Source organism: Camelina sativa, chromosome 12, assembly GCF_030686135.1.
Source record: "Camelina sativa cultivar CO46 ecotype springtype chromosome 12, ASM3068613v1".
NCBI lineage: Eukaryota > Viridiplantae > Streptophyta > Magnoliopsida > Brassicales > Brassicaceae > Camelina > Camelina sativa.
This window is the reverse complement of record NC_141891.1, coordinates 15,052,299-15,071,504: the sequence shown is the minus strand read 5'-3', so window position 1 is coordinate 15,071,504 and position 19,206 is coordinate 15,052,299. Positions and strand designations below refer to the sequence as shown.

Here is a 19,206-nt window from a genome sequence, read left to right as displayed (position 1 = left end):
ACTATCAATAGATTTTGTAACGTTGGAAAATGGTCTTTAGTTTCATTGGTTGTTGGACCAAGCCACTTTGAGATAGCTAAAAGACCTGAACATGTTCTCTCCACACAGGAGGAGGGCAGAGCCGAGGTTCTCTCTATGGTGGAGGAGGTTGGACGCAAGGTTATCTCTCCAAGGGAAGAACGTGGGGGAGGTTGGATGCAAGGTTATCTTCCCATGGGAGGAAGGCGGAGCCAAGGTTCTCTCCATGGTGGAGGAGGTTGGACGCAAGGTCTCCCCATGACGCAGGAGGGCTGATCCGAGGTTCTCACCATGGTTTGTCAAGCACTATTGTGATGTAATTTATTTTTTATTCGAAATATTTTTGAGCTAACAATTTTAGTGATTAAAGAAGTTATGCAAAAGTGAAAGTAAAAAGACATATAATAATTGGCTTAATTTGATCATATAGACATTTTCTAGGTGGTGGTAAGTAATACTCCATTTGTAACATACAATATACTTAGGTGTAAAAATTTCACTTTTAATGGTAACATATATAAACGATTTGTATATGAGATATAAATCAGTGTATTATAGGAAAACAAATTTATAAATAATGTACAATAAATTTTAATATATTTTTATTAAATTTAATTTTAATTACAATTACTTTAAACCCGCACATCGGGCGGATCCTAATCTAGTAATTATCTAAACTATTCCTAATTAACAAAACACAAGATGAGATAATAAAATTTAATTTTAACTTTTAAATATAAAAAATGGATATGACATTGGAACATATTGTATGCCGAGATAATATTTATAAGACATTAAGAGTCCCAGTGATTAATAGGTCATTTTGTATTGTGTTGTCTATACAAAGATACATATTTTTAAAAGGTTGACTATGCGACATCTAACCAGTTACTTTGGAACGGGTACTTTGAAAATTTTGGATATTTTTAAAAACAATTAAATAGTTTTTTGAAAGATTTAAAGGAAAATTCGGGTATGCTAGAATTTTTATCCAATCTCTATTAATAAACATTGTCTAACGTGTAATCATCTAAAAGACGGAATGGGACGGTACATGGAACAAGACGGAACAGGATAGTACAGATGGGATAGGAGGGGACGTATTTCCCGTTCTAAAGTAGGTACATCTAGATTATATATACACAAAAATCCAAACTGAAATCTGATATATGGATGTAATACCAAGATTGTACAAATACTTAATTTATGTATTTAAAATAATAAAATTGTAACTTACTTTTATGAATTTAATTTTATATATTTTGTTTTTGTCCGTGTTGTAGCATGGATTACTACCTAGTGTCCATAAAAATGTAATTATGGAATTTCTATCACATGTATATTATTTTTAAACATTTTTTGCTTTTGGAAAACATAAAAGAGTATTACATCAACAAATTTAACAAATCACCTCTTAAATAATAGAGAAGATATAAGAATGTATTTTAATTACATAAATAGTAGATTATACAGTTGATGTAAAAATAATATCTACGTCATGAAAATTTATTAAGTTTAAAATATCTTCAACTCAATTGATGTAAACAAATAATATCTATTTTTCAATTCTAGCCAAAAATATTACTGCAAAAAATATTTGTTGCACATGTACAAATAACAGTAATGTGAACTAATAGAAATAATCAAAATGCATTCTTTTTTTAACAACATGTGTATTTTGCCTTGGTCAATTATATATTTGGTGTTTTAAATGGCTAGTCAACAAAATTTAAATGGCTAGTCAGCAAAATTTGATGTATTAAATGGAAGTTCATGGTTTTCTGGCTGGAAGTTCATGGTTTTCTGGCCTAAATCTAAAGGTTAATGTATCAAATGATATTTTTCCCAAAATGAAAATTTTTTTTTCTTCTTCTCCTTCGTTACAGGTAATGTGACATTTCACGTTTCTCTCAAACTCTCTCTCTCTGCCGTTCACGTTTTCTCTCAGTTCTTTCCTAGAGAGAGATAGAAACAGAACCCACCGGAGATTCTGAGTCACGTCCTCAATCTCGCTTACCGTGAAAACAAAACAAATAAAAAATTCAAATTTTTCATTTTCTTGGGAGTTTTCGAGGATGAGTTTTAAGGATTTAGAGGCGGGAAGAAAAACATCATTAGCTTCTTTAATGAGCTTCAAAGGTGGTGTTGGTGGTGGTCGACAAGATACAACTCAAGCTGTTGCTGCAGGTGTCTTTAAGATCAATACAGGTGTTTCTACGTTCCATCGTCTTGTCAACAGTCTTGGTACTCCTAAAGACACCCCTGAGCTTCGTGACAAGCTGTAAGTACTAAAGTAGTTCTCAAAAGTTTTCTCCTTTTTCTGGGTTTATAAGGTTCTTGGAATGTAAAATAGTTTCTTAATATCAGTGGTTGTAAATGGTTCAATTTGCTTGGTTTGTGATGTGTGTGTGTGTGTGTGTGTGTGTGTGTTAGGCACAAGACGATATTACATATCGGACAGCTTGTGAAAGATACATCGGCTAAACTTAAAAAAGCTAGGGAAACTGATCATCGGAGTGGTGTTGATGTGAGTGATTTTGATTAAAAAATGATTATTTGTTCATCTCTTCATTTATTAGGGAATTTGATGGTTTTGTTTATATATATATATGTTGGTGGTGGGTTAGCAAAGGAAGAAGATTGTGGATGTTAAGCTTGCAAAAGACTTTCAAGCTGTATTGCAAGAGTTTCTCAAGGCTCAGCGTCTAGCTGCTGAAAGAGCATCTCTTCCCTCAAGGTTTGATAATGCTCATTCAAGAGTTTGAAAATGTTTTCATGTTTATTTTGTGTGGTTTTGGTGTATTGATTACTTGGCCTTGGGTGAGATTAGCTATACAGCCAGTGAGGCAGCTGTGAATGCTGAGAAGGATCTGGATCTTCTTTTGGAATCAAAAAAGTAAGTTTTGTACAGACAAAAGTCTCCATCTTTGTTCGGATTCATGACGCATCTACTAATTGGTTTGTTGTTGCTCTTGTTACAGAAAAGAACTTGCACTTGTGAACAATAAGATTGCGTATAATGCGGCTTTTATTGAGAAAAGAGAGCAAGACATACAAGAAATGCAGCAGGAAATTGACGAGGTGCAGGACATCTTCAAAGACATGGCAGTGTTGGTACACGATGAAGAAGCCGTGATTGGTAAATCTGATTCTAAATCCTGTCATACCAAAACGCTTACTTATGTCCTCGTATCCTCGTTCTAACACTTTCTCTTCATAGATGAGACTAATACTGACATCGATAACTATCTCGCTAGAGCCTTTATGACTCAACGATCATATTCTTCACTGGTATAATATTTAAACTTTTCTTACATATCATGAATGGGTTTTTGGAGAATCAGATCAACCTATAAACTTCTTCTTTCCATTGTTTCTTTCATTCAGGCTTGCTTGCTCTTGGTAATTTTTGGTATCGTGCTCCTGATTGTCATTGTAGTGCTCGCGGTTTGATTTTTCACAACTCATGAAAGCATGGACAAGTGGCCTATCATCTATCAAGAAGTATAATGAGCGTATGCTTGTCACTTAATAGTGCTCATGCAAGGATTGAACTATTTTTCTTTTGTCCCTTAATGGATTTAATTCTCTTGTGCCTTTGACCAAGAAAACATTTCTACACTATCCCCTTTTATTCTACATTCCTACCTCTATAATAAAGACGATTTTCAATTTTACCCTTGATTGTTATATTTACTAGACCTACATGGCTACAAGCCGTTAGTGCAGCGGTGAAAGTGACTGGGTCAGGTTTAAACCCTTCATCTTTGCATTTTTCTTGAAGTAGACTAAAGATTTATGTGCGTTTCCATTAGGAGCAAAACCAACAATGACTGGAATTCCACGAAACTACAGTTCGTTTCTCCATCTTGTCAAATACTTCACGAGAAAACTCAACACACCCGCATCGACAATACAAATCAACCAGTGAATTACTCACCCTGACATTGGTTTTTGAAATCCTGACTCATAACATAATCCAAAAGAGAGAGCACCTAGGAGGTTTGTGCAAGCGTTGAGAGAGTAGCAATAATAGCAACGTAATCTGGATTCACTCCTGAAATCTGCATCTCACGGAACCATACCAACGCTTCATCGTGAAAGCCCCCATTTATCATAGAGCTGTCCAAGAAATCAAGTCCCGTTCAGGCATGTCGTCGAACTGACTTAACAGCGTTATCGACTTGACCACTCCTCATGTACCCATCTGTTTGTACTAAGGATTGCACAACACTAAATAAATATCGATTTTTGGGGAAGAGTGAAGTTTGTTCTTTTATTAACGATAAAGATGTGAGGTCGTCACTAAAACGAGTCAAGATTGTGCTCGTCAGTTCACAGGAAAACTAACAAGCGAACAATGATGAGCTCGAAAGCTAACGAGAATTATACAGGAAACAATAACTATGATTAGACACAAAGTTTTGCTCTCGGGGTATTGTACGTGAGTCTGATGGATATTCTCCAGTGAGTATTGTTGCTTTATATAGCGGACTGTAGACCGAGGATTTTCTAGGGTTTCCATCGTGAATTCCCGAGATTGCCCCTTCACGAGTTACTAATGACTTTCATCCAATTTTGTCGGGCCGAAATCACAATTATCTTGTCTTGATGGGCCGAGTGCCATATTGGGCACAGCCCATGTCCAACAATAGTTCCCCCCTTAGTCCGGAGAGCGTCAGTTTTTCTGCGATCGGCGGGCGTGCTCGAATTGTCTGTAATGTGCCTGCTCGGCACAGATCGTCTCGGATTGCTTTTGGGGAATGAAATTGCTACAGTGATTCTTCTACAATTTCTTCTGTAACTTGTTGGCTCGTTTTCCGAGAGACACTGGAAAAATCCTTCGGTCTTTATTTTGAGCGCGGTTTTCAATGACATTCCCGAAAAAGAGAAGAGAGTGATTGAGATGACGGATTTGACAGTAATTTTTCCATTTTATTTACTTATTTATGCACCTTCCTCTTCTCACTTCCTTCTTAACTCCTCCCATTCCACAAGAAGGTAACTTTCTCTCTCTATCTCTTTACTTTTATGTTTTTGCTTTCTCTCTCTACTTTCTCTCTTTATTTTTCGATTAGATTTACCTAGTTCGGCCGCCGCCGAGCAAGCTTCTAATTGAGGTCGTCCATGGTCGGCGAACGGCAGGATCCGTCGATTAACCGTCCTTCTCGGGTGGCGCCGAGAGTCATGGTACTGGAGGTTAGTCAAAGCCGCGGGATCGGCGGAGATGATGGATCCGGAGGTCGGCAGGCAAAGGTTGGTGGAGATCGGCGGTTTGAGGTTGATGCCGACCTGGATTGCGGTGATGTCGATCTCATGAGAGGTCAAGAGGTCGGTTTGAATGCAGAATGTCGGGTTGGCTGCGAGACCAGCTCAAGTCTGGATGAAACCGTGACCGCCAGTCATCGTGTCGCGGTCGCCGCGGGTTTAAGAGGAGATGAGCTCGGCATAAGGGAAATAGGGGTCAATGAGGAAGGACTCGGGGTCGACACTGATAAGCTCGGCAGTGGTGAAGTCGACGGTGAGATTGACAGATCCGAGATCAGCGGTCGGCGAGTGGGAATGAGTTTTGAGGTTGACGTGGCCGAAGCTGATGCTCAGGTCGGTCTTGAGAGCGGTGAGCTGGTTGATTACCGGGTTGAGACTGGTCTTGAGAGCGGCGAGTTAGGTCGAGTTGTATTGAGCGGTGATGAGCTCGGCAACGGTAAGGATGGTTGCGAGCTCGGCGATAATGGGATTGATGGTGAGATCAGCATTGATGATGCGATCGACGGTAGTGAGCTCGGCGGCCATGGAGTCAACGGTGCTCGGCGAACTTGTGAGCTCGGCGGCCATAGAATCAATGGTGCTCGGCGACCTTGTGGTCATGAGCTCGGCGTCGATGATGTGATCGGTAGTGAGCATGGCATGAGACCTATTCGGCTGACAATTCGGAGCTCACGAGTTCACGAGACTGCGGACAATGCCGAGCTGGATGATCGGCAAGATAGATCTCGTTCGTGCGGAAACGAGGTCGGCGCAGAGGAATTCAGAGGTCAAATTGATAGTTTTAGTCGCGTTTGTTCCGATTCTGACGCTTACTCTAATGATGGCGATGCCGATCTTATGATGGGAGGCCGCGAGGTCGGCTTGCTTTGCAGGAAGGTTGGCCGACCTTCCACGAGCTCTCATGTTCCAACATACGCGCGTGGTAAGACTCTTGCAGGGATCCGACGCGCTTTCTCGAGAGAATCGGGTACTAACTATAAGAATGCTTTCGATGGTGTTGATATTGGGGCAGAATGTGGAGACCTTGGTGTTGATAGTTTGGCCAACGATTTCAACTTTGATGATATTCCCGAGTTTAGTGAGGGTAGCGAAAGTGGTTCTGGTGGGAGTCCTATGGACGTCGTACCAACTGAGGATGTCGTTCCAAGTTCGGCTGTTCTGGGTCTTGGTGTTGTTCCTGTTGGTTCTGATGACGAGCTCGCCGTTGGTCCGATCGATCAGGGTTCTTCATTGTGCACATCGGACACCATTGCTGAGATGGCGCAGTGGTGTAAGATGCCTGATGGGTTGGTATTCCAGATTCCTAAATCTCACGAGCGTCCTTGGACGCCTCCAGCAGGTTTTATCACTCTCTATACGCATTACTTCACTGATTGCGGCCTTTGGTTTCCTCTGCCGGAGTTCTTGATGCGTTACTGTGCGAGACGCAAGATTGCTATTTCTCAGCTTTCTGTGGGAGGTATCCGCAACGCAGCTGGTTTGGCGATACTTGGTACCGATTGTGGTGTAGAGGTTGACGCGCATTTCCTCGAGGAAGCCACCAGATTTACGAAAGTCAGAGGTAGTCTTGGATACTTTTATACTAGTGCTAAGTCGGGTTATCAGATCATCACCGGAGCTGAGAAGAAGATTCGTCATTGGCAGCGTTACTTTTTCTTTGTCAAGCTAGATGAGACTTCGGTTGACAACCTCGATATGTTTTATGCTACCGAGTGGAATTTGGTTCCCGGTAGCCTTGCTGTTTCTTATCTTTGCTCGTTGATCTTCTCCAATTTGTTTCTAACACACCTTGTTTTTGTTGATGTTTGCAGAGCCTGTCGTTCGCTTGCGTGCTCATCCTCCAGGGTTTTTCGACAATCTCAGGAAGATCAGAGCGAGAGGGGCGATTGATTGGCCTTCCCTTACTCAGAGATCTCGTGAGTTCTCTATAAGCTCTTGTGACTTTCACGGTTACGTTTGGTGGTTATTAAGTTGTCTCACTTTGTTTTTCTTTTCAGGTCTACCACGCTTAGGAATGGGAAAGGTTAACACTCGTCTTCCTCGCTATGCCGATCAGTTAAGTAGGTGCATTGTCGTTGTCCCTTCTGCGCGTGCTGCTGATGCCGAGGTCGCTGATCCTGTCGCGGGAGTTGATGCCGAGCCGCAACCTGCCAGTGATGTTAGATCGGCGGAGATGGCTTCTGCTCGTGCCGACAAGAGAGCTGCTACTGTTCCTTCTGCTGCCCCCCGCGCACAGAAGAAGTCGCGCGGCGAGACTTCTGAGGCCTTAGCTATTGTTGTTGCTGATTCTGGGCGTCCTACTCCGACGAGGAAGAGAGCTTCTCTTGGCGAGGTGATTGTTTCTGAGCCCGAGTTATCCAAGAGATCTAGGAGGGACGGCGTACCGCATGATACCACTGAGACCGATGACTCGTTTTCTTTCTCCAACAAGACGAAGGAAAAGTCGTTCTTCAACAATAGAGTTTCTTGTGGCGAGCTTGCTAGCAAGCTTCGCGGCTCTTCTGGTCCGCTTCCTCCTGTGGATTCTCTTCACGATCCTGAGCTGTACCGATCATGGGCTCGGCGATACTTTCAGGTTGGCATTTCTCTTCATATTTTGAGTTAGCACCTTCAATCGTTGTCTTGACTTCTTATCCCTTATGCTTTCAGGATGGCGGTTTTGTGAACCGTATGGTCATCTCGTACGAGCGCCGTCTTGCCGAGCTGGCGAAGCAAGTTGCTGATGCTCGCCCCTGAGCCGCCCAGGAGGTTGGCCGAGGAACTTCGCCAGGATTTTGAGAAGGAGCGGGGGGTGACTGCTGCCCAGACAAAGCAGGCCGCCGGTTATCGGAAACAGTTGGCTGATCACAAGGCTTCTCTGGCCGAGCACAAGGCTTCTTTGGAAGCTTCTCGTTCCCGCATCGAGCAGCTTGAGGCAGACAACACATTTAAGAGAGGGCAGCTGCAGCAGTTGCAAGCAGAGCGGCAGGGCTTCGATGCCAAGCTTGCTGGCTATAGGTCTTGCATTGAGAGACTGAGGAGGCACATCCTTGATAACAGAGCAGCGCATGAGTCTCTGATGTCGTTGAGTCAGGTGTCGGGTACTTATGAGTGTCTCCAGGAGCTGATGACGGGTGGCATGGTCATTCCGCCGAAGATGTTGCTTACGTTGGAGACTGATTCGAAGATGTTGGAGGACAAGGTCGCTGGTTTTGATATTACCGAAGTTCTGGATAGCGATCTCGAGGCCTTTCCAGAGACTACGCTCGGCCTGGAGAGCATGCTCGTCCACGCGATTCCTCAGGTGGCACCGGTGAGCGCAGATGTTCCTGTGATCATGGGGGGAGAGGTCGCTACGGCAGGGGCACCCGCGACCTCGGACGCTCAGGTCGATGCCGACCAGTGACTTGTCTTTGTTTCCTTTGTGTTATTTTTTGTATCTTTGGACCTTATCTCCGTGATGTAGCGGATGTTGAGCCTTGTTAGGCGTTGTACTTTTTTCTTTTTGGGACCTTGCATTATCGTTCGATTGACCGGATATTGAGCCGTTTAGGCATTGTACTTTTTCTTTTTGGAACTTGCTATGTTTTACCCTCTGGTCTTTGACATGTGTTGATCGTTTGATGGATGTGGTTTTCGAGGATCACTGTATTGGTTACTTCACCTCGAAAATTGTATCCTTTGCTCTATAAATTGCTCCTCAAATGCTCACTTCTTGCCATTCCACTTCGTTCTGTTTCTTTTTCATGAAAGGTCTCTCTTTTGGTTTTGAGCGGTTGAGGTTGGTACTATGGCGCTAGGTCTAGACAATGTGATTCGCTCCGAACTCGAGTTTTATCGTTGGATCCAGAGGTTAAGGGCCTACACTCTAGCTACGCGCCGTAAGTTCGAGCTTTGCTTCCATTTTGATCGTGTGGACGGGACTGTTGCGTATCTCGAAACTATGATCGATGAGGGGTTCTTCGTTCCAAAGTGGAGATGGGATCGTTTGCTCGAGGAGCGTTCTCGTCGTGAAGCAGCAGTGGATGCAGTGGAGGTTCCTAAACTTGAAGAGGGTGATCTTGAACCTCTCAACACCAGACCTTTCGAAAGTAATGCAGAGATCGATGCTTGCTGAACTCGGATCGACGTATTACATCGATACATTATTCAGCTAGAGTGTACAGACCATATCTTCATTGAGAGCAGCCGTGCTGAAGGAATCTGCTCATATCTGGAGAGTATGGCTGCTAGGGGTGTAGACGTCCCAATGTATACGCTGGAGAAGTTGCGTGAGGAGTGCCTGGCTTGGCGGGAGACGATCGACGGGCTAGAGTTTGATGTTCCCTCTAATGCTGATCTGGGGCTAGAAGATTGAACGCCTGTGCGTGATGCATATGCCGAGCATGGCCTTTGTTTCTGTTCTTTGTGCCGAGCATGGCCTTTTGTTGGTCGTTCCTGTTATGAAATAAAAATTGTGTTTTGCCTATCTTTGGTATCAATTTGTACTTTACGGTGCGAGACGTCTCTCGGTTTATCCTATTACGTATCGATTTCCAAGTGTTTAGGGTGGTAGTCAAGATAAGCTCGTCGTACCTTTTAGGTGCGGCCCTGGTGTCCGGCTTATCCTGTGTGTGTCACGAGGTCGGCAAGAAAGTGCAAGTGAGAACTTGGCTTATACAGACTTAACCGCCTGCTAGCTGAATGCGAGACTGGGCTCGGCTTTTTGGTGCGGATTATTTCACTGCTGCATCCATGAGGAACGCGTTCTAAATCGTTCCCTTGGCCAGAGGGTTGATGTATGAGCTGGACATCTCGCTGAGACGGACTCGTTCGAGAGAGCTCGTTTTGGTTTTGAAATGTTCAAACTTTTGTTTTTGATTTTTTGGGATAGCTGTGCCTTTTGACGGGCTGCCTACGTACCCTCAGAGAGGGATCAAGCCATTCGTAGTTCATATTGCTAGTGGTAGTAGCGTTTCAAGTTTCCGGAATTCCATGAACGGGGAATCGGGGTGCCGTCCAAGGTGAGGAGCTGGTAGACGCTAGGGGTGAATACCTTGGAGATCAAGTATGGGCCCTCCCAGTGAGCGCCCATCTTTCCCGCGTTGAGCTCGGCTGTGTTTTCAAAGACTTTCCTGAGGACGAGGTCACCTTCATCGAAGTGGCGAGGCCTGACTTTCTTGTTGTACAACTTTGCAGCTTGCTGCTGATAGTTCTGGATTCGGATAAGGGCTCTGCCACGCTCTTCTTCGAGGGTATCGAGAGTATCGAGCATCATTTCCGTGTTTAAAGCAGGATCATGAACGAGCATGGAGCGTCTCAGTGTTGGCACACCGATTTCCTCAGATGCAAGTGCTTCCATTCCATATGCAAGGGAGAACGGGGTTCGTCTTGTAGATCGGCACGGGGAGGTATGGTGCGACCACAAGACACCATCGAGTTCGTCAGCCCAAAGGCCTTTTTTGTCTTCGAGCCATTTTTTGAGTCCGTCGATGATTGTCTTGTTGGTCGCCTCAGCTTGTCCGTTCCCCTGCGGGTAGCGAGGTGTGGACTTGCTCAGGCGAATTCTCCATTTTGTGCAAAACCCTTCAAATTGTAGCGAGGTAAACTGCGTGCCGTTGTCAGTGAAAATTTCATACGGGAGTCCGTGCCTACAGATGATGTTTTTCCACACAAATTTTTGGACGTGCGGAGTTCCGATTTTTGCGAAGGCTTCAGCTTCGACCCACTTGGTGAAATAATCCGTCATGATGAGGATGTATTTCTTTTGACGAGACACGGGGAGTGGTCCAACGATATCCATTGCCCACCTCATGAAGGGGTAAGGCGGTGTTGTTGTCCTTAGAAGCTCGGTTGGCGCGTGAATAATAGGAGCGTGGCGTTGTCATTTTCGCACTTTGCGACTAATTTCTCGCAATCTTCGTTCATTGTAGGCCAATAATGACCATTGTTGCGTATACGCATTGCGAGCACGCGAGCTCCAGAATGATTGCCACCGGAACCCTCGTGGAGTTCTCTCATTGCGTCATTGACCTCTTTGGGACCGACACAAGTCAACAGTGCACCAGATGCGGTCCAGTGGAAAACGTTACCATCCAAGAGAGTGTAATGTGCGCAGCTAGCTCTAAGGCGCCGGGCTTCCCATTTGTCGGACGGCGCAATGCCATCGGCGATGTAGCAACAGATTTCTTCTTGCCAATCAGGTGGTCGATCTTTAGGTTCGGAACTGGTTTGTCCTCGACTGACGGACTCGTGCTCGGCAGATGCTTGTCCTTGATTGACGGACTTGTGGTCGGCAGATGCTTGTCCAGTTTCTTTTCCGGCGGATATTCGTTTGGTGGATCCTTGCTCGGCGGACTCTGATCCTTCAGATATTTGTTCGATAGATATCAGTTCGGTGGATCCTTGTTTGGCGGATTCCTGCTCGGCTGAGCTTTCAATAGAAGTTGATGGGGCACTGGCCGATGGTTCAGAGACAAGCAATGTTAGCACGGGAGTACCGTTGTTCGTTCTTTGTTTTTTTGAGACTGGAACGTTGAAAGTTTCATCTTCCATAACCTTTTTCTTTTAAAGATCTTCAGCAATGGGATCGATGTTCGCAGGAGAAATGATGCTTGGTTGATCGATTTTCTCGACTGGGATCACTCGACGGAGGTCGGGATCAGATGTAGACGCTAACACGGCCAGGGCGTCGGCTGGAGCATTGTCACTGCGAGGAATTTTCGTCAACTCAAACGACTCGAATGAACCGGATAGGTTTTGGACAACTTTAAGGTAAGCGTCCATTCGGTTGTTCCTGCATTCGTAATCACCGCTGAACTGGTGGGTCACCAGCTGCGAGTCGCAAAAGACTTGTAAATTCTTGACCCCAATTCCGCTTGCCAACCTCATTCCTGCGATCAAGGCTTCGTACTCGGCCTCGTTGTTTGAGGCAGCAAAGGCGAGCCGGAATGATTGTTCGAGCACTTCACCTGTTGGTGAAACAAGGTGTATGCCGATCCCAAAGCCGTGTCGGGAGGAAGCACCATCGACGTGCAACAACCACTTCTCTTCGCGCGGAGTGCCTGATTCTAGTTCGGGAGAGAGCTCGACCAAAAAATCAGCGAGTACTTGAGATTTCGCACAAGTGCGATTCTTGTATTTAATATCATATTCGCTTAATTCCACTGCCCACTTGGCCAAACGACCTGATTGACTTGGACTGTGCAAAATGGTCCGAAGGGGCTGGTTAGTCAAGACTTCCATGGTGTGGGACTGAAAATACGGACGTAGTTTCCGAGCTGAGATAACTACGGCGTAGGCGAGCTTTTCCAAGGTTGGATAGCGGAGCTCAGCTCCATCGAGACTTTTGCTGACATAGAAAATGGGATGCTGTTCTCCCCTGTCCTCTTTAATAAGCACCCCACTGACCGCCGAGCTGGAGACGGCGATGTACAGATAGAGCGTTTCTCCTTGATCGGGCTTCGCCAGGACTGGGGGAGTAGCTAGATAAATCTTGAGTTCCTGGAAGGCGGACTCGCACTTATCATCCCATTCAAACTTTTTGTTGCTGCGCAGCAGCTGGTAAAAGGGTAAACACTTATCGGTGGAGCGTGAAATAAACCGATTGAGAGCAGCAATTCTTCCCGTAAGTCGCTGCACATCGCGAGTGTTTCGTGGAGATGGAGTGTTTGTGAGCGCCGAAATCTGTTACGGATTAGCTTCGATACCCCTCTTGGTGACGAGGTATCCTAGGAATTCTCCAGAAGTTACGCCGAACGAGCACTTTGCTGGATTCAGCTTCATGTTATATTGGTTGAGAACTTCGAAACACTTAGCGAGATGTGAAACGTGATCGGCAGCATGGGTCGATTTTACCAGCATATCATCGATATACACCTCCATTGTTTGGCCGAGCTGCTCGGCGAACATACGGTTAACGAGGCGCTGGTAGGTCGCACCAGCATTTTTCAAGCCAAACGGCATGACGTTATAACAGTAAGTGCCTTGATCAGTGATAAAGGCTGTCTTCTCTTGATCGTTTTTGTGCATCATTATCTGACTATATCCTGAATAAGCATCCATGAACGATAGAAGTTCATTTCCCGCAGTTGCCTCGACCAGCTGGTCAATTCTTGGGAAAGGAAAGCTGTCCTTTGGGCACGACTTGTTAAGATCGGTAAAATCGATGCACACCCGCCACTTGCCGTTCTTTTTTTTCACGACTACCGGATTGCTTAACCACTCGGGATACTTGACCTTCCTGATGGATCCAGCAGCGAGCAACTTTGTGACCTCCTCGTTTACGGCAGCGGTGCGCTCTAGTCCGAGTTTACGGCACTTTTGTTTGACCGGTTTGAACGTTGGGTCTACATTGAGCTCGTGGCAGGTTATACTGGGGTCGATCCCGGTCATACTGCTCATATTCCACGCAAAGGTGGTGACGTTCTGGCACAGAAACTTGACGAGCTCGTCCTTGATAGCTTGTGGTAGGTCGGCACCGATCCCTACGCAGTGAGTCGCGTCGGAAGGGTCAATGTTCACTTGGATTAGCTCGGTGTTCGGACGGATGCGACCATCTAACTGCTCGGCGGGGTCTGAGATTGCGAAGGTGCGAGCACTACGCTGCTGCCGTTCGACGATGAAGCAAGTTCTGGCGATCAACGGGTCTCCTTGCAGCGTGAATATACCTCTTGAGGTAGGAAACTTTACGCACTGGTGGTACGTTGATGCTACAGCTTTCATCTTATGCAGCCATGGATTCCCCAAGATGACGTTGTATACGATTGGTTTGTCAACAATGGCAAAATTGATGCAGTGCATCGTTCCGCCTACGTAGACTGGAAGCATTATCGTGCCGACCATCATAACTGTATCGCCATCGAAGCCGGTGAGGGGTTGGACTTCATGGTCGGCTGTGCGCAGTTCGACCTCCATCTGAATCAACACGTCTTTGAAAATGACAATTACCGAGCTGCCAGTATCAATTAAGATTTTGGTGACGATGCTTTCACCAATTGCCATCTCAACCACCAATGGGTCGTTGTGCGGCCCTGCTAGGCCTGATGCATCGTCTTCTGTGAATATGATTGGCTCGGAGTTTGTGATGGGCTGCGTGCTTTGAGCCATCCAGTCCCGCTTGACCTCTAGACCCCGCCTGTAAGCTTTGATGGAACGAACCGAGTCTCGACAATTCGTTAGGCCGCCCATAATCATATTAATCCTTCGGCACGGGGCCGGAGCGTTTGGGTCGTCGGCCGGCTTGGGGTTCCTCTTAAGGGTTGGTGCTGGGGGCGGGGGCAGGGCCTCAGTGACTTGCTGTGGGGCGAGAGCTGTATTGTATTGCCTACTTGGGTTCTCGTTCTCATGGTTAAAAAATTGATTATCCCTGTGGGCCGTTATTAGTCGTCGCTCGTGTTCGACGTCAATGTGGCCTTCCTTAAATTTATCGAGCAGTACTTGCTGGAGCGTGCGGCATTCTTCAGTGGTATGCCCTGCTCGTTTATGGTAGTCGCAGTACTTTTTACCACCCTTGCCCGATGGGTCCCGGACCCATTTGTTATTCCAGGGTTTCGATGATGACGCTTGAGGGTCCTGATTGCTAACAGCGAACGCTTGAGCTTTCTTCGCTTTTTCCAGCTTGTCAGCGTACTCCTTGTCGAAGTGTTGACGAGGCTCGTGATGCTCGTCCTGTGCCTTTTCTTTTCCTTTGGCCGACTTAGAGGTCGGTGGTTCCGGCAACGGTCGGTTCGCTCTCGATGCGCTTTCTTCATCCAGCTCGATATATTTGTTGGCGCGGTGCAGCGCGTCGTCCAGAGACAGGGGCTCATGGATTATAATGTCTTCCCTAAATCGGGAACCGTGAGCGAGAGCGTTGCGGAGAGCTGATATCGCTGTATCGTCAGCGATCGAGAGCTTCGAAACTATTTTTTGGAACCTTTCCATAAAATCTCGGAGCGATTCGTTGGTTTGCTGAAACATGTTCCACAAATCGGCATTCGAGGCACCTCGAATCATAAATGTGGAGTGGTGTTGTAGGAAAGCGGTCGTCAGCTCGTGATAGCTTCCGATTGAGTTCGGCGGGAGCCGGGCGAACCATCCCAATGCTTCGTGAGCTAAGTTCTCGACAAATAGCTGACAGCAGCCAGCTTCGTATTCCTCTTCACTAAAATGAGCTCGGCTTATAGCAAAACTCATTGAAGTCAGAAACAGCTTTGGATCATCCAATTCATTATACGGGATGAATTTGAACTTGTTTACGTAACGAACACGAACACGAACACGAGAGATCCTTGCTGTGAACGGCGAGCGCTGGACTTCTTCGAGTACTCGGTCGAGATTGGGGGCCGAGCTCGTTGCTCGGTGAACTCTCGAGGAGAGGTCTTGGACCATCATCTCAAGGCGCCGTATGGTTTCGTCCTTGAGATCTGCGTCGGATTGTCGGCTCGGCAAAGTTGGGGTCGGCGGGCTTCCGCTTCGTCTCTGCGTTCGGTTTTGGTCCTCGGATGGGACTTCTCTGGGGCGTTCTTCCATGGAGCCTACGAAGATCGACGCTGGTGGGCGTCTATGGCTTTCGTAGCGTTCTTTTACGGACAGTGTCGCAGGGGGCGGTGGATTTGCATGCTGATCGCCAGGGTCTTTCTCGCTCCGGCGTTCGCTCCTTCGTTGCTGGAGCCTGCTAATTTGATTTTGCGATGCTTCCTGCGCTGTCACAATCGCTTCGAGCCGCTCGTTTGTTCGCGTTTCCTGACCATCGAGTCGATCGAGTATGACTTGCATCAGGTCGTCGAGTCCGCTCCTTTGGACGGGCAAAGCATTGAGGAGAGCGGCATTGGAGTGATCGGCAGTGTTGGTGAGAGCGGTGCCGGGGAGAGCGGCAGCGTTGGTGAGAGCGGCGCTGAGAAGAGCGGTGGCGTTAGTTACCAGCTGGTCAGGGGCAGGTCCGGATCCAGCTGCAGCAGTTGTAAGAGGCTCGAAGGATGCGTCAGGCGCTGGCGGAGGTGTCGTGTTCGGAGGAGGGGTCGTGCTCGGCAGGGAGCCTTCGGTTGAGATTGTCGAAGAGGGTTAAGGCAGGACAGTTCGTGTTCTCGTTCGCCCCCATCGCTGCTCCATCGGCTGCTCCGTTGCTTCGTTGAGATCATCGCTAGGGTTCGTCATGGATCTTGAAACTTCGAGGAAGTGAGGACCGTCGGTATTGATTCGTCAAAAAGAAGTGTTCTGCTCTTGCCCCACGGTGGGCGCCAATTGTTTGTACTAAGGATTGCACAACACTAAATAAATATCGATTTTTGGGGGAAGAGTGAAGTTTGTTCTTTTATTAACAATAAAGATGTGAGGTCGTCACTAAAACGAGTCAAGATTGTGCTCGTCAGTTCACAGGAGAACTAACAAGCGAACAATGACGAGCTCGGAAGCTAACGAGAATTATACAGGAAACAATAACTATGATTAGACACAAAGTTTTGTTCTCGGGGTATTGTACGTGAGTCTGATGGATATTCTCCAGTGAGTACTGTTGCTTTATATAGCGGACTGTAGACCGAAGGTTTTCTAGAGTTTCCATCGTGAATTCCCGAGATTGTCCCTTCACGAGTTACTAATAACTTTCATCCAATTTTATCGGGCCGAAATCACAATTATCTTATTTTGTTGGGCCGAGTGGCATATTGGGCACAGCCCATGTCCAACACCATCGATCATTGTATTCCAAGTAACCGAATTTTTATATATTCCAAGTAATCGAACACCAATCTAGCCTCCTTCTTAACACGACCGCGTTTTGAGTACATTCAGAGAATTGACATGGGTTCTATCGAGACCAAGTTTACAAGGCTTCACTTTCGGAGTGTGAATATCACCACAACCAGAGAGTATAGCGATAAAAGTGATGTGGTTAGGCTCTACGCCGGCGAGTCTCATATTGGAGAATTCTTTGGCTGCCTCCGCTAACCGACCATTGCGTGTGAGGAGATTGATGCGACAAAGTCCATGAAACAATGGTTTCGGAGGTAGATTGATTAAGTTTCTGGATTTTTTGATTGGCGTAGTTTTTACGGGTGATGAAAGGTACTTGTTGCGGTAGCGCCGGCGAAGTAACTCCGACGACGGGAAGGAGACCCATTCGTGTGAGACGACGGTGATGGATTAATTATTTTTCTTTTTTTTTTTATCTCAAATTAAACCAAACATTCAACTTAGAAGACCGGGTAAAATCGGATCCGGTTTGGTCCGGTTTCAAGATTGCTTCAAGCAAAATCAATAAGAAAACATTAAGAACCCTCCTCCTAATTAACTAACTTTTAAATAGGAAAAACCTTTAAAACCCTAACTAACACAGCACGTTTCTAGCTTAGCTGCCAAGTAATGCAGCATCGGTCACGCAATCCTCCATATCTTTGGCGGCATCAATCCTGATAAGTACTACTAACTAGCTTCGCAGCCTCAAATTTGTCTTGACATACCATGTTCATCCTTTTTCTGCATCAAATTAACAAATATTTGCAAATTTCTCATTACATGGCAGAAACGGAGAGTAGTTATGGTCTTATGGAATTAGTTAAGGACCTTTTAATTTTTACCTGAAACTTGGCCATCTCGCTATCGAATCGTTGTTGAGAATTGACAACGAGAACACAGCAGAGCTCAACACAGTTATTTGTCACATCTTTCAATTCGTTCTTCTTTTCTCAAAACTAAGCACTCGTGTGTTGTTGGTGTTGGGTTTCGACGATCATAAGGACCACCAAATAAGCCCATTAGGGCGTACGCGCAGGCCAGGAAAAGAGGCCCAGTAAGGACCCATGGAGGAAAACCCGAGCAGGAGGATGAAGTCAACCTGGAGAAGAAATCGGGATTGGGGAGCCGAGATTGCAGCGAGACGTTCAGGAAGGGTTTCGAGGAATTTTAGTTTAAATAGCAGATGAATGTGAAGGACACAACACATGTAATCAAGCTCAGAGCGAATCAATAGAAAAAGTAAATACAAAAGTCCAGTTCGTTGTTTTTCACAGTTCTAAGTCGATTTGTACCGAAAGTCTGCCCAGATCTCATTTTACAAACTTATTCTTCTAATTGTTGTTTCTAGCCCCAACAATTTGGCGCCGCCTGTGGGGACTTAGGTCTTTCTATTCTCAAAAATCGACTGCTTTGAACTCCAGCGAAATGGATCCATCCACCGCTAACACAATCATCTCAGAGACTGCTCCACCAGCGGCAGTCCACGGATCCACCTCCATCAGTGCACCTTCCCAGGGTGCACCCGCGTCAGCCCAGTCCGATAACGAGGTTACAGATCTAGTCAGACCCGGGACAGGCTCATCACTTGACGACAGTCAAGCACCGAACCAAAGTATTTTGGGAGGTTCGGGTCTCACTCATCACAGACCCACCCAAACTCAGAATCTCGGTAGTACAAACCCAGGGGTTACCGTCGGGGTTGTTCCCACGGCCCCCGCGATCTTGACAAGAAACAGGAATCAGTCCCGAGTATGGACTCGTTCAGAGAATAACGGAACGAACCGACCCGGACAGCACCATGCGCCGGTGGTCTCCTCCGGGACCCCCGTCAGCAACGATCTGTCCGAGATTCGCGGAATGCTCGCCGTTCTGATCGATAAGACCCAAAGTCAAGATGCGACAAATCGGGCCCTCATGAACAGAATCGAGCGGCATGAACAAGAGCTCGCTTCTCGCGCAAATCTCAGACCCTATCGGGATTCCGCGTACTCTTCGGGAACAGCTTTAACCAATCCCACGGAAAGAGCGCTTCCCCGGACTCGTCTCGACTTTGAGGCGGTCCACGTTACCCGTTTTCGCGCCGTCAGAGAGCAACGGAGCTTCGAGCTCGTCGGTCTTAAATGGTAATGCGAGCTCGCGACGTGACGAGCATCCCCCATCCGGGGAAGTCAGGTCAGCAGGGCAGGTCCTCCGCACCTCGGGGGCTCTGGAGGGCTCCTCGGTGAGACTGGATCCAGTCCCGACAGG

General features: G+C 46.4%; 2 protein-coding genes and 1 pseudogene across 2 annotated transcripts; 1 reads left to right on the top strand and 2 right to left on the bottom strand.

Annotated features, from left to right (window-relative positions):
- Nucleotides 1-1,758: 1,758 nt before the first annotated feature.
- LOC104731780 (syntaxin-22-like) lies at nt 1,759-3,695 on the top strand. Its single transcript, XM_019233796.2, has 7 exons — nt 1,759-2,299; nt 2,452-2,545; nt 2,646-2,755; nt 2,849-2,914; nt 3,000-3,157; nt 3,239-3,309; nt 3,406-3,695. The coding sequence occupies exons 1-7, from the start codon at nt 2,094-2,096 to the stop codon at nt 3,469-3,471; spliced, it is 771 nt and encodes a 256-aa protein (XP_019089341.2). The 5' UTR covers nt 1,759-2,093; the 3' UTR covers nt 3,472-3,695.
- Nucleotides 3,650-17,344, bottom strand: LOC109127953 (pentatricopeptide repeat-containing protein At1g05750, chloroplastic pseudogene; annotated as a pseudogene).
- On the bottom strand, nt 11,812-16,786 carry LOC147930546 (uncharacterized). The gene is made up of 4 exons (XM_087478636.1): nt 16,706-16,786; nt 16,613-16,637; nt 12,938-16,262; nt 11,812-12,793 (listed from the first exon to the last, which is right to left on the bottom strand). Exons 1-4 carry the CDS (start codon nt 16,784-16,786, stop codon nt 11,812-11,814), a joined length of 4,413 nt encoding a protein of 1,470 aa, XP_087334762.1.
- Nucleotides 17,345-19,206: the final 1,862 nt, after the last annotated feature.

Excerpts from the sequence above, each read along its gene's own strand:
- LOC147930546 (XM_087478636.1), bottom strand. The coding sequence starts at position 16,786 with ATGGAAACTCTAGAAAACCTTCGGTCTACAGTCCGCTATATAAAGCAA. Across the intron at positions 16,638-16,705 it reads AGAATATCCATCAGACTCAC|CTTCCGAGCTCGTCATTGTT; the intron begins GTACAATACCCC and ends AATTCTCGTTAG. Across the intron at positions 16,263-16,612 it reads GAGCTCGTCATTGTTCGCTT|GCTCCCTGCCGAGCACGACC; the intron begins GTTAGTTCTCCT and ends TCTCAACCGAAG.
- LOC104731780 (XM_019233796.2), top strand. The coding sequence starts at position 2,094 with ATGAGTTTTAAGGATTTAGAGGCGGGAAGAAAAACATCATTAGCTTCT. Across the intron at positions 2,546-2,645 it reads ATCATCGGAGTGGTGTTGAT|CAAAGGAAGAAGATTGTGGA; the intron begins GTGAGTGATTTT and ends GTGGTGGGTTAG. Across the intron at positions 2,756-2,848 it reads AGAGCATCTCTTCCCTCAAG|CTATACAGCCAGTGAGGCAG; the intron begins GTTTGATAATGC and ends GGGTGAGATTAG.